This window comes from Vanacampus margaritifer, chromosome 1, assembly GCF_051991255.1.
Source record: "Vanacampus margaritifer isolate UIUO_Vmar chromosome 1, RoL_Vmar_1.0, whole genome shotgun sequence".
NCBI lineage: Eukaryota > Metazoa > Chordata > Actinopteri > Syngnathiformes > Syngnathidae > Vanacampus > Vanacampus margaritifer.
The window spans coordinates 507,234-520,217 of NC_135432.1; the positions used below are offsets into that span (position 1 = coordinate 507,234).

At 44.2% G+C, this 12,984-nt stretch overlaps 2 protein-coding genes across 4 annotated transcripts; both read left to right on the top strand.

The window, feature by feature from the left end:
- Positions 1-154: 154 nt before the first annotated feature.
- On the top strand, positions 155-6,698 carry mrps9 (mitochondrial ribosomal protein S9). The gene is made up of 11 exons (XM_077544828.1): positions 155-349; positions 1,368-1,550; positions 2,829-2,891; positions 2,972-3,002; positions 3,084-3,163; positions 4,079-4,164; positions 4,238-4,313; positions 4,662-4,830; positions 4,911-5,019; positions 5,949-6,118; positions 6,205-6,698. Exons 1-11 carry the CDS (start codon positions 251-253, stop codon positions 6,294-6,296), a joined length of 1,158 nt encoding a protein of 385 aa, XP_077400954.1. The 5' UTR covers positions 155-250; the 3' UTR covers positions 6,297-6,698.
- Positions 6,699-6,843: 145 nt separating this feature from the next.
- LOC144035246 (SLAIN motif-containing protein 1-like) lies at positions 6,844-12,447 on the top strand. Of its 3 annotated transcripts, none has more exons than XM_077544797.1 (8): positions 6,844-7,736; positions 8,132-8,259; positions 8,896-9,096; positions 9,176-9,250; positions 9,369-9,515; positions 10,359-10,631; positions 10,918-11,040; positions 11,532-12,447. In XM_077544797.1, exons 1-8 carry the CDS (start codon positions 7,453-7,455, stop codon positions 11,831-11,833), a joined length of 1,533 nt encoding a protein of 510 aa, XP_077400923.1. In that variant the 5' UTR covers positions 6,844-7,452; the 3' UTR covers positions 11,834-12,447. The 3 variants fall into 3 exon arrangements, with proteins under 3 accessions (XP_077400923.1, XP_077400932.1, XP_077400941.1); XM_077544806.1 differs by having other exon boundaries at positions 11,574-12,447; XM_077544815.1 differs by having other exon boundaries at positions 8,896-9,045.
- The last annotated feature ends 537 nt before the right edge of the window (positions 12,448-12,984 follow it).

Genomic DNA, 12,984 nt, shown 5'->3' on the forward strand with positions numbered 1-12,984 from the left:
CATGGCGAACCTCATAGAGACAAAGACCGTGAATGGCAAAACATAATTTACACGGTTATAAACATGCATATCTAGTTCTTTTTTATAACATGAATTTATGTATTCATTCGACGTAATCTAACGTGATTTCGACACACAGAGGACGGAACTGGGCAAGAGGAACTGGGAGGTTCCAAGTGGAATATGTCCGACTTTCCCCGAATACAGCACTTGACAACTTCCGCGGTGACGTCATTGTTAGCCAGCCATCATGGCGGCGCCGTGTACGCGAACACTCGGGTATTTTGCCACAAAATGTCGGTCATCCTGTTCAAGAATACATGCAGTCTCATCACATGCGAGTGGGAAGGTGAGTCCGGCTATGATATATCCATACTTGAGCAAATTTAAACAGATAGAAACGACATTAGAAGGGAGATGCCCTTCAGCTAGCAGCTGCTTGCTATCTAAACATGTGTCATAGTTGCTGTGTTTGAATTATCTCCTTGTACTCAACACAACGCCCCGTCCCATGTAGTGAGTGTGTCAGTTGCCTATGCTGCTTGATTGTGTAGTGAACACACGTTATCGTAATACATATCGAAAAATACACGGCTCACTAAAATGCTAACGTATCCCATGATGCATTGCTCCGATACGGACATAGGATTGGCTGTTCTCAGCGAATTTTGTAGTCCACTGTATAAAATCCCTGCGTAGTTCTTTACGGATTCGGAAATTGCGTCAATCTTTTTTATTGACATACATGCAAGTGTAGCAAGTTGCGTGAAAGAAAATCGTATTTTTAAAAGATGTTGCTATTCTACATCACGCTGGAAGTGCTTCACCATGCTCAATTTGGGATTCCTATCTCTTGACCAGTTGTCCAATATTTTCTTTTCTTGTGGGGATGGTCCAAGGTCTTCGAGAACGTTCCTAATGGACGTCCTAAAAAGTTCCGTCTGCTTTAAACGATCAATGAAACATCACATTCATGGATCGCTGTGAAATAGTCGTCAATAGTTGCCTACGCACCTTCGTGACATGTTTATACTTCCCTTAGACAAAGTTTATTTCTTCAGAAATGTCATTGTACGTTTGCACCTGAAACCAAAGCAAAATACATTAGCAATTTGAAAGTTCAAGATTTGTGTTGTTGTTGTTGTTTTTGCACACCTGTTACACAGAATTACAGTCAAGCTCTGTAGTATTAATTTGGTTGGCCTGTGCGTGTTCTTATCAGTCAAATGAATAAATCGAACTCTTCTATACATTTTGTCTTGAGCAGGTGCTTCTACAGGTATTTTTTTTTCTCCTGCCAAATCAATATTTGTGTGAGAACATCGTCAAACTAAACCTCAGTGTGTTGCTGCTGTCTCCTCCTCTAGGTAGTCGGGAGGCAAATCTGCACAGGTGTTGTCATGCACAGGAAGAACCTGGCTGCTGCTGGCCCTGAAAAGTTCACCTTGGAATTTATCGAGAAACAGGTGGAGGAATTCCATATCGGCAAACGGCACCTGGCCAACATGATGGGAGAGGACCCCGAAAATTTCACTCAGGAGGACATCGATGTAAGAATTGAAGCTTTGGGGCACATTGGAGCATCCATTTGAGGGGATTTCTCTTTTAGATGAGCGGTTTTCCAAACTTTTACACAAAGTAGCCCATCAAAAAGCACTTTCTCTGTTTTAGATGATAAATTGTCTACTTAGCGGTTACACTATTGACAACTGTCCAACACAGCCTGGAATAGGGCCTGTGCAATCAGTTGAAATTCAATTACCATTTCAATTATTACACTCCACAATTACAAAATTGGCACTTGTTAAAATGCATATATGTACACCTTTTCTTTAATTGTAAAATAACTAATTTAATAAGTCTTGTTTGTTGCAAAAGAAACTTGCATAATTACAGACGTTTATTTGTCTTATTAGTTTTTACGTTTAAAAATGTTCTTGTTTTGTACCCAAAAAAAAACAATGATCGCCCTAATCATGATTTCAATTATTAACAAGTTAATTGTGATTAATATTTTCTTCATAATGGAGGATCCCTAGCCTGAAATAAATCATTTGTTTGGCAATCATGAGCGTATTTTGAGTAATGAATGTCGCCAGCTGATGTCTTGCAGCAGAAGACTTGAGTTTGCGCATTTGATTCCAACGTTTCCTCAATCAATGTCGCCATCCATTCATAAAGAAGAGCTACGCTGTAAAAAGTGAGACGGTGACTGTAGCCCACCTTTTCACGGTAGAAAGCGGCAAAGTGTCCAAGCTCTTCAGGTGTGCCGCAGCGGGCGCTCATTTTTGTGGCCTTCTGTAACTTGTGTCATTTGAAAGCCACGTGATGGCCCTCAATTGTTGAGGTTGCTCTCTTGGGCGTCGCTGCCGTTTTGCCGAGGGGACGCAGGTGTGACTTCATCCCTCCCGCCCAGCTCGACCTCCCTTTGCTTTGCGAGCGGTTGTTTGACTACCGGCGTTGACAGGCTGAAATGTCAAACGTGCCAACCGGCCGCCCGCCCGCCCGCCCGCCCGCGCACCACCTGTTCGCTCATCCCTGCAGCCAGAAAAGCAGATTTTTTGCGACGCCATGTGTTTCGTGGCCAAGCATGCACTCATGCTGAACTTTGGGTAAATTGTCGGACAGGTCGGCCGGCCTCTGCTCGCCGTCAGCGTTGCCAAGTAGAAGCTCACCTTTCCTTGAACCGAAGCGTGTTCCTTGAACACGAAACGCCATCTGTTGGCATGACCTCTGCTATTCTCAGGTGTCATCATTGTCATTTGCTGTCATTTTTATTTTCTTCTAAATTGCTTCTTTTTTTTCCCCGCCCTCCTGCCACGCTGTAGAAAAGCATCGCCTACCTCTTCCCCTCCGGCTTGTTTGTGAAGAAGGCACGACCCCTCATGAAGGTAAAGACCGTGACTGAACATATGTAGTGTGCATATTGAAAATACATTTTGGGCTGGTTACATTGTCCTTTTGCGGTCAGCATCCCGAGGAAATCTTCCCAAAGCAGCGAGGTACGTAACGTTGACGTGAACATTTACATTTTTTTTGCCGATTGCTCTCTGGAATTAACGTTGTCATTTCTCTCTCGGCAGCTGTCCAATGGGGCGAGGACGGACGGCCATTCCACTTCCTGTTTTACACGGGAAAACAGGCTTACTACAACTTGATGCACGTGAGTTTATCGTAACTCAACTCAACTTTATTTATAAAGCACTTTAAAAACAACAGCAGCTGAACACAAAGTGCTTTACAGTGATCGGAACAAGTTGCGTTTCCTTCCAGCGTTTGGTACCATTCAGAAATCCTGATCGGGCCTGCTTTGCTGCACAATGATTGATTATTGGCTAGTCAACAATATGGTTAAGATTTTTTTACAAATGGAGGTCAAATGCTCTACAGCCTGGTACTCAACCACCGGGTAGCGGTCCGCAGGCCACTGCACAGTTGAAAGAATAAAAAACGTACTCTACTTCCAGTTGATGTATTATCCGAGACTAAAAAAAGATGTTATTTTATTGTGTGTCACAACTTGTCTATGACACAATCTTGATACATATCAGGATGCCAATTATCTTGTTTGCGCAGCACAGATGCTAATTCCACAAGCTAGCAAAATGAGTAAAATATATGGAAAGTTTCTTAGCAACGAGAAAAGGCCCAATGATGAGACAACACGAGAGCCTGTGACCAAGAAGAAAAAAAAGAAAAAAGGAAGGTGCATTCACAGACCAGCTCAAAATACGGATTTACGGTGCCAACTGATTCTCACGTACGAGTCCTGCTCTGCTGCCAGCGGCTCTTGATTTAGCGTCACGATGACTTTGTCGTGACTTTCTATTGGTTGTGCGATGCCTTGTTAAGTTGGCGCATTTCATGAGGACGCTGCTAATTCTATCGTTTGATAAAATGAGGCTTTCTTGTGACTGGATGACGATTTAACTGTCGTGTGACATCATCACAGCAAAAAGAAGCAAAATGGATTGAATTGCCTTCTTTTTTTCTTCTCTCTACTTTGCACATCATCGTGGCAAACAAGACTGGAGTCATGTTGATGGAAACTCTTGTTTCCGTTTCTGTCTGCTTTCAGGACACGCAGAGCAAGATTGTCAACATCGGCAAGCATCAGGATGGCCTGCGAGCCAAAGGACTCTTTTCCCAGGACGTCAAGGGCATGTGCGTGCTCCAGATGTTTTGGAGGTCTGTCATGAATCTCACAGCACTGACCTCCACCTCTGCCTGTCCTCAGCGCCCTCAGCACGAGCAGGTGGCTCCCGAAGGAGCAACTGGAGGAGGTGCTGGTCGAGCCCGTTTCCCATCACGATGTAAGCCATTGCACGCAAACGCCGATTTGTCAAACAGGCAAACAATTTGATGTTTGGGGCTGGACGAGAATTGTGATGGCAAAGTAGGGTCTATTAGTAGCGGCAGAGAAGCAAACCCGAGCTTTCACTTTCAAGTTTGATTGTTTTAACAAAACAGGACCTCACAAACGTTTACGGGGGGAAAAAAAGCTGTACTTTTTCTCGCTTTGGCCTCCGCACAATAACGGCGGATGGGAACGTTTTTCAGCAAATGCAACTTTTTTCCTTTCAAAACTTGTGATGGGCAACGGATGTTCCGAATGTTGTCGGAGATCCCAAAGCTCATGTGTGCCGTGTGTGTCGTTTCAGTACACTCGCTTTCTCCAGCTAATGGAGCGGCTGCTGTCGCTTCCGTATTGCGCAATGGAGGAGACGTTTGTCCTCGGCTACCGCCAGCAACTTCAGGCTCAGTCCATGAAGCAGACATTCGTGTCCCTGGAGAAGGATGAGAAGGGCCGGCCTTTCAGCACCTCTCAAGGTAGATGTGCCTTTTGATGGGGATTTGTTTTCTCTTGTTGCTTTTACCAAGAAAAATGTGTCCTGCGTGTTGACGCACAGGACGAAGGAAGTCTTCAAACGCCTCCGTGGTTCTGAGAGACGGCGGCTCTGGAAGTGTGGACATCAACGGACACAACTACCTCCAGTACTTCTCTGTGCTACAAGACAGGTTGGCGAGTGCCTTATTTGTTTTTCTTCTTCAAGCCTTTTCTGCTCTCAGCACACGTTGCTGCGTCTTTATCTCCCGCTTGTGAATTAATGACACAGTTGAGAGAGCGAGCGCGTCAGCAGCCGCGCACGCTCGCATTCTCACGCGCTCGCTGAGTCGGACGTTTGAGTCAATATGTCGTGGCAAGCGGAATCAGCCAAGCACTTCGCTAGCGATGCAACATTTTGTCCATTTTCAAACTTGGAAACTGTCCAAATGGATCAATGTCAATTTATTGGTTTAGAAATTCCCCCAAACCAGGAAATTTGACACTCCTTTTGGGAAACTTCATGTATTCACATCAAGGTTTTTTTAGTTCATGCAAACAAAGGAAAAAACAAAAATTCTAAAAACGATTTCATTAACTAAATAAAATAACAAAAATGCTTTTTAACTGAAACTACATTTTATGATTACAAAACTATAATTATAGCAAAAATGTCCTCCGTTTTACTAATTCATTTAATACATGAGCCTTTTGGGAGGATTTTAAATGTGATTTTAAGTATATTTATTTCCATCTTAACGAGAATACAGACGGATGAAAGTGTGTCACACAAAAATGATGTCATTTCTAGCAGCAGCCAATAGAAAAGGACCTTCAGATCCCAGGCGACAAATCTCGCCTGCTTTTTCATTTAACTCGGAGGAAATTTTATTATGGTGTTTACTAAATATTGCGCACAAGTAATACACTTTTTTTTTTAACGAATACTGAAACCAACTAAAACCAAGCCTTAAAAAAAAAAAGACTTCTTTTTTTTTAAACAGAAAAATTAAAAAAGAAATCTCAAACTGAAATGAAAATTCCCAAACGATACTAACCCTGCTTGACCCGAACTTGTATTCTGCCTCCTCCCGTCGGTCACCTGTGCTTGTTGCGTGAGCAGAGAGCAGCTCATGTTCCCGCTGCAGTTCATGGGCATGCTGGGACGCTTTGACGTGGAGAGCAGCGTGAGCGGCGGTGGGCGCTCCAGCCAGGCGGGGGCGCTGCGACTCGCCATCTCATGCGCCTTGTGCAGCTTTCTCTCCGAGAGAGACGTGGAGGTCATGAGGCAAGGTCAGGCAGATGCTTTTTCGCAATTACCAATTGACCTCAAATTGCCCTCAAATGCTGGGAATTTTTTTTTTCTTTCTGTTTTCCAGCCGGCCTTCTCACTCCTGATCCAAGGGTGAGGGAGAGAAAGAAGCCAGGTCAGGAAGGTGCCAGGAAGAAGTTCACCTGGAAGAAACGTTGAGGATGAACATCAGAACTCATGAAACGATAACCTCTTTTCATATGGAACGGAGATTGTCTCAGATGCACATTTGGCAGTTAATGATCATGCTTTTGCATTCAATGGTTTCAATTGACTGAAAATGCGCAAAACGGGCATGCGACGTCTGCCTGTTTCCATCTGTTGTTCTTTTTTGAATTTTGAGAGGGCACTCCGCTGCTGTAGGTGGCGCTATACACCATAGAGATGTGATCCAACAGTAATTGAAAAGAAGAAGAAGAAGACCAGGAAGCGACTGCGCCGTGCGAAGCGTTTCTTTGCTGTTATTCGCTTCTTTAATTAACTCCAACCAGATTTCTCTTTCCTCGCCCCACACCAAACATACCTTACTTTATCGTCCGCCATTAAAAAAAAAAAACGTTATCGTCTGCCATTGCTTTGTGACTACAAACGTACGTCGTAAATGTGTGTCATGTATCCGGTCTTGTCGGTGTTTATTCGTAAAATCTTTTTCATAGCCAAAATTTGCTTTTCCTTTTTTGGATACGCTTCAAAATCTACCCCCTCGAAGCGTATAAACTCTTTGGGGAGTGCAAATTTTGAACCCTTTTTCGAATTTCTAGCATTTTCCATTTAGTTTTATTTTCGCATTTCTTGAAAATTCCAACAATGGGTGGATGAAAAACCCCACGCCTCAACATGAGACATTTGGCACTCGGCTGCCATTGAACAAGTTGTATTCTATTCATTAACATAATATGAATAAACCTCCATAACTGTTAATCATTTTTGAAAAGCAATATTGGGCTTTTCACTTAATTCCAGCTCTTGTGCCACATGAAAAAGATTCAGCTTGAGCTCCAAGTCACTTAGTGAACCTTTTTCATTCATCGCGGCCTGATTGAAATAGTATTTGCAATAGTGCACTGCAACCACTAGATGGTGACAAAAGAACAAGCCCAATTTTCATCCTCTGCCAGCAAAAGTCAAATGATGCGCTCATTTGTGATCAAAGAGAGAGATGCAGTCGAAACAGTTATCAAATATGATTACAGACAGTGGCAGGTGCGCTGATGAGGCGGCCGGGTGGAGCTTAAAGTGGGAGGAGGACCGAGAAGAGGCAACAAGTAAGTAGGACCGGGTCACGGGCGCTTGTGTGGTCCCACGTGAAGCTCAGATGGAGGTTGCAGTTGAGAAGCCCGTCGACGTCGGAGAGCGCACGAGAACCCTTGCGAGCGCAGAGCTGCAGTTGAGGAGGCCGCAGGAGCTCGTAGGCAAGCTGGAGCTCCAAAACAAGCAGCCGCCTCGAACCCCGGGTCGGGGTCGCACTCGCGACCCTTCGTGTCAGCGGGGACCACCTGACGACCCGCTCCTGTATTTCCAGACGCACGAACCGCTAGGTATGGACGAGGTGCAACTTTTGGACCTGGACGGGATTGGATTCTCTGATGATGAAACGTGGTGCGTGTCATGTTGTTTTCTTGAAATGGTGTACAAGCAAATGTCACGTGCTTTGTTAATTCGTCCTGCTGGGATCTGACATAACGCCATTATCCAATTGAACGCATCTTCGTTTGTCTGTTCCAGCTAAATATAGGATGCTGTTTTTAACAATTGGATACAACATCCAGGTGGAAAAAAAAACAATGCTAAATGTCGCCATGTTTTTTTAAAAAAATGTTTTATCGTGGGCTTTACACTTTTCACCACATGGTGACAAGCAAAACATGTCAAATATGAGTGTTGGTTCCGTACAAAAGGCCGTGTGCCAAAAGATTGGCCAGATTGGCTAAAGCTGCACATTCTGTGATCACACACTTTTGTGTTGACAGGCTGTGTGTGTGTTTCTTTGACAGGTTGTACATGCCACTCAAAAAGAAGAATTGGGAGAAGTCTGTAACGCCCTTGCAATGGTGCCGGCACGTTCTGGAGGATCCCGAGTGGAAGCCAGCGAGGCGCTCCATGTTCCTCCAACTTCAATCAAGTGGGAGATTGCTTGTTTTCATTTTTTTTTGGAATTAAAAATGTATATACATCACCAATGCGACGTGTTCCCACAATGATTGCAAAACGGTTGTGAGTTTAAAAGGAATTGATGAGAATGAATCTCTTTGTTTCCCGGCTCATTTCCAGACAATGGCATTTTGTTGATTCAGTGACAGGCAGCGCAGATGAGCCAACGGCTGCTTTTGTCACATCATAGTCTATTCAAGTTGTTGTTCAACTTTTGACATCAAAAAATACTTCTTTCTCCAACTAGCGCCAATATGAAAATACACTAATGCAGCGGTTGGTCAAAACCAAGAGTCAAGTAAATGTAATATTATTGTAAGCTTGTGTTGCATTAAAATTCATTTAAAAACTATCTTATAAAACTACTTGCTTAAAAGGTATTGCACAGAAGTTAAATGGAACGTGTTTGTTAGGATGAAATGCAAATGTATTGAACATAAGTTAAACATAACTGAACATTACATTAGCAATGATTATATTTGTGTACCCCTAGAGGGCGCTATCACACTTTAAAGACTATCATGGAGACGTCTTTTTTTTCTCAGCTTCTTTGTCTTCTTTGAGATGTTTTGTCATCACTCTGAAGATTTGCTTTTAACATTTTCAGCCTCCTGCTGGCGTCGACTACTGTCCAGCCCCCGGCCCGCCTCCAGCCCCCGGCCCGCCTCCAGCCCCCGGCCCGCCTCCAGCCCCCGGCCCGCCTCCAGCCCATCACCTCCAAGCCAAGTTGCTGTCGTGTCCCCCATCGGCACATCAGGTACAACTTGCTCACCTGAGACGCACGGTGCTCACACGCCACCAAAATACGGTGAAGAACTTGAATTTGCTAGCTTGTTTATTGTCTTTTTTTTTTATATGATTACCTATTTTTTTTTATCTTCCTTTAGTGTCCTCCCGACCTCACTCTGAGAGTCCCAGTAAGAGGGCAAGGACTCCCACCTTCATTCCCCATCTGACCCAAGGTCAAATAAATGAATAAATTAAAAAGTCAAAAAAGGGAAACTACTTGAAGACAATAATGAAGTATTGTACTTTTTTCTTTTTTCTTTTTGGAACTGGCTGCCACGGACGGTTTTCCAGGCAGCCGAGAGCGGCGGTGTAACCTTGGGCCGCTGGTGGACCGTGTCGTCTTCTCTGCTGTGTGGGACGAGGATGATTTGATCCCTCATAGCTACAAACTGCAGGATTTGACGGATGTGCAAGTGATGGCGCGGCTGCAGGAGGAGCGTAAGTTCAAAAGCAAAGTCAACAATTGCCTCTCTTTTTTTTTCCCACTCGGGGTTGATGTCTAATCGCCTTCATGCCTCGTCTCCACTAACTGTAGACCTCAGAGCTCATCGCTACTTTAGCTTCATTAACCCCGCCAGGTGTGTGTGTGTGTGTGTGTGTGTGTGTGTGTGTGTGTGTGTGTGTGTGTGTGTGCGTGTGTGTGTGTGTGTGTGTGTGTGTGTGTGTGCGTGTGTGTGCGTGTGTGTGTGTGTGTGTGTGTGTGTGTGTGTGTGTGTGTGTGTGTGTGTGTGTGTGTGTGTGTGTCAGAGGTGGGAACTCGTGTCACGTGACTTGAGTTCTACTTAAGTCTGCATTTTTTGGGACCGGACTTGGACTTAATTTTTGCCGCAGTAACTTGTGCCTTTTAGACTTCTGACATTCTCGCAAAGGGAATTTGTCTGCAGCAGAAGTCTAAAATGCACTTTTGACTTTTTCAGGTGAATCTCATTTGATGTCTACAGCTTTTGAATTCAGATTTCGATTATGTTAGCACCATTTGCCTACATTACTGTTGTCAAGCAAAGAGTTAAACACGTTTTTTTTCTTCCAAAAATACTTGCCTTTCTGTGACACCTCCAGTCTCTCTGTAACTTTGAGACTGACTTATGACTATGAACGCAACACTCCCATTTTTTATGAGTTGAAGTCAAAGATGTAAAACTTGTTCCACATACGCAATATCAGCATTTCTCTCAAATATTGTTCACAAACAAGTCAAAATTTGTGACAGTGAGCATTTCTGCCGCCTCTGGTGCGTGCGCTTGTGGTTGGCACGTCATTCCTCATGACCGGCTTGCTTAGAACTCAGGCAGGATTACGCCAGAACTTCATCCGGCCCGGCCAAGCGACGCAGCCAGAGCGTCACCTTCCCGCTCAGCGCCCGCCCCGACCCGGAGCGGGGAGACGAGGGGGGCGGCGAAGACTACGTCCCTGCGCGGCCGCAGCGCAGCCTCTGCCCGCTGCCCCGCGCTCGCACCTTCTCCAGCGCCCGAGACTGGCCAAGCAGCAGCTTCCTGTCCGTGCGTCCGTCCGCCCCGGCTCGCCCGTTGCAAGCGCCTTTCAAAGCAGGAGCAGGTGAGCAACTGTGGCCGCACCCGAGTCAGCCGCTCTTCTTTCGTCGGCCCGATCGCTTAATAGTAACATTGTAAGCCTCTTGAAGCCGCGCGCTTCCGATTCCAGTCTGATGGGATTGGATTCATCCCACGGGAAGTGCCGGCAACTGTTAAAGGAGCTTTGGGCCGTTCTTGCCAAATGAAGGCGTGTTTTCTGTGACCTTCAGATGTAACGGCATGAAAGAGAATGTTGGGAGAAGTCCTATTCAAAAGTTCTGGATGCGGCGTTCTCTTTTTATTTCTTTCAGATAAGATGCAGAGGAGTTTGGCCAACCTTCTGCGAGCTCCCGGCGTTCCCATGACTTCTTTACTTCCCAACTGTCGCACCTTTGACTCTCCAGACTGCTTGACGACTCGCCTGCACTCCTCCAGTGAGTTATCTTATCTGAGCTTTTCATCCAATTCTCAACTCGGTGCATTTCCTTCGTGCTTGTATGTGTCATACACTCGATATCAGTGGTTCTTAACCTGGGTTCGATGGCGAGTCACTGTCTTTATTGTTGTCGTTAATAATGATTATTATTGATCAATTTCATATGATGTCGAGCAAAAAATAAAAGCAAAGTGGTGGGACACGTGCAATATGAGCACACATGTATAATGGAAGGTATGGTGTTCCACAGGGTTCAATTCTGGGGCCTCTGCTGTTTTCATTCTATCTGTCTAACCCAGGGGCTTCCATCTTAAGAAAACAGCAGTGCTTGCTTGAAAGTGCACTGTAAAAATAGAGTTGATTCGAATGTCTGATTTGCAATGTCAAGTTGAGCAATTCTAGTCGGCAACACTAAAGAACACTTCTTTAAGCTTTCTGAATGATTAAATATGACTTTTTACTTCTTTTCCCCACCATATTATACATCAGCGTGTGTGACTATTGCTGATGTGACAAATAAATCTACCGCAGTGGCCTCCCCCAGCCTGCGTCACGGCCAAGTCCAGAATAATGGGAGCATCTCTTCGCCGTCATGGCAACCACTAAAGGCCACCGCCAATGTCAGCCCTGCCATCGGCGACTCGGTCCGCGCGCTTTCCTCACGGTCCCCGGGCAGCGACGGCGGCGGTCGGATCCCAATGCTCAGTAAATGCTCGTCCCCCGGTCGCGCTGTGCGGAGTCCAAGCCTGCCATGGCCCGCCTCAATGATACCACAAGCTGTGGTCAGGTAGCCCAGCCAGGGCACAGGTTCCGAAATACTGTGCGGTTGTTTTCCATGCGACGTTGGAGGTGCAGTTCTTGTGTTCCTTGTCACCGCAGTTGTTGTCCTGCTTTCAGTTTGATGACGCTTCCAAAGGGTTCGCTTCAGGTTAGCTAAGGCTAAGCCGTCTTTTTTAAAATTGTATGTTGTATCTATTTGAATCAAATTTCTGCCACTGCGGCTTCTGCGCAAAAAAACACCCTCTTACATTACTTAAGCTATTTAAAAGTGTGATCATTAATCAATTGGGCAACATATGCCATTCATGCACTTTTTATATATTTAAGATGTATTATTGTTCACTTAATTGCAACGATTAGTGGTGTTAGTTTATTTAACCGGTCTTTTAATATATTTGTCTCAGTGTGGTATTATTAGAGACAAAAGACGCACACAAATGCAAACTTTATTTGTTCACACGAAGGAAGAATTCAGATATTGTTGTGATTTGTTTTTCACCCCAAATGTCATATTTAATGCACAAAGTAGCACCCTTTGTTTTTCATGTGTGTTGTTGTGGTGGAATGTTTAATTTGATACTGTACTAAATGAGCAAATACTTTTAATAAAATACACTGATCACAATTCATGACTTCATATTTTTAATGGTGAAATTTCAACGTGAATGTCAAACTTCTTGATTTGGTTTTAACCCTGCAGCCAAATAATAATAATAATAATGATAATCTCTAAATGTCAGCCTGAAATGTTTTTCCTTTTTCCAAATGGTCCAAAATACACCAAAAAAATGAATGAAATGTTTTGTCTTTCTTTTATTTCTGTGTATGCTGAGGCTATTCTGGGTCAAATTAAACCAATGTCTACTGAAATAGATGTTCGATTTGGCAGTGTTTGTTAAATCAGGGCTCATGCTGGAACTCAACTCTATATTTTAATGGACGTGGTCAGGTTTCCCTTCGACAGGAATTTCATAACAGTGAAACGGAAGTGCGTTATAGTACATAAATTTGACGTCACTTTTTTTATTTATGTTTTTACACCCCAAAAAAGTGGTGTAAAAAAAATACACTTCTCCCATTTCTCTGATTAGCTTTATTTTTATTTTATTTTATTTTTTTATGTCACGACTGAAACATAATGAAAGGGACGGGTATATGAAAT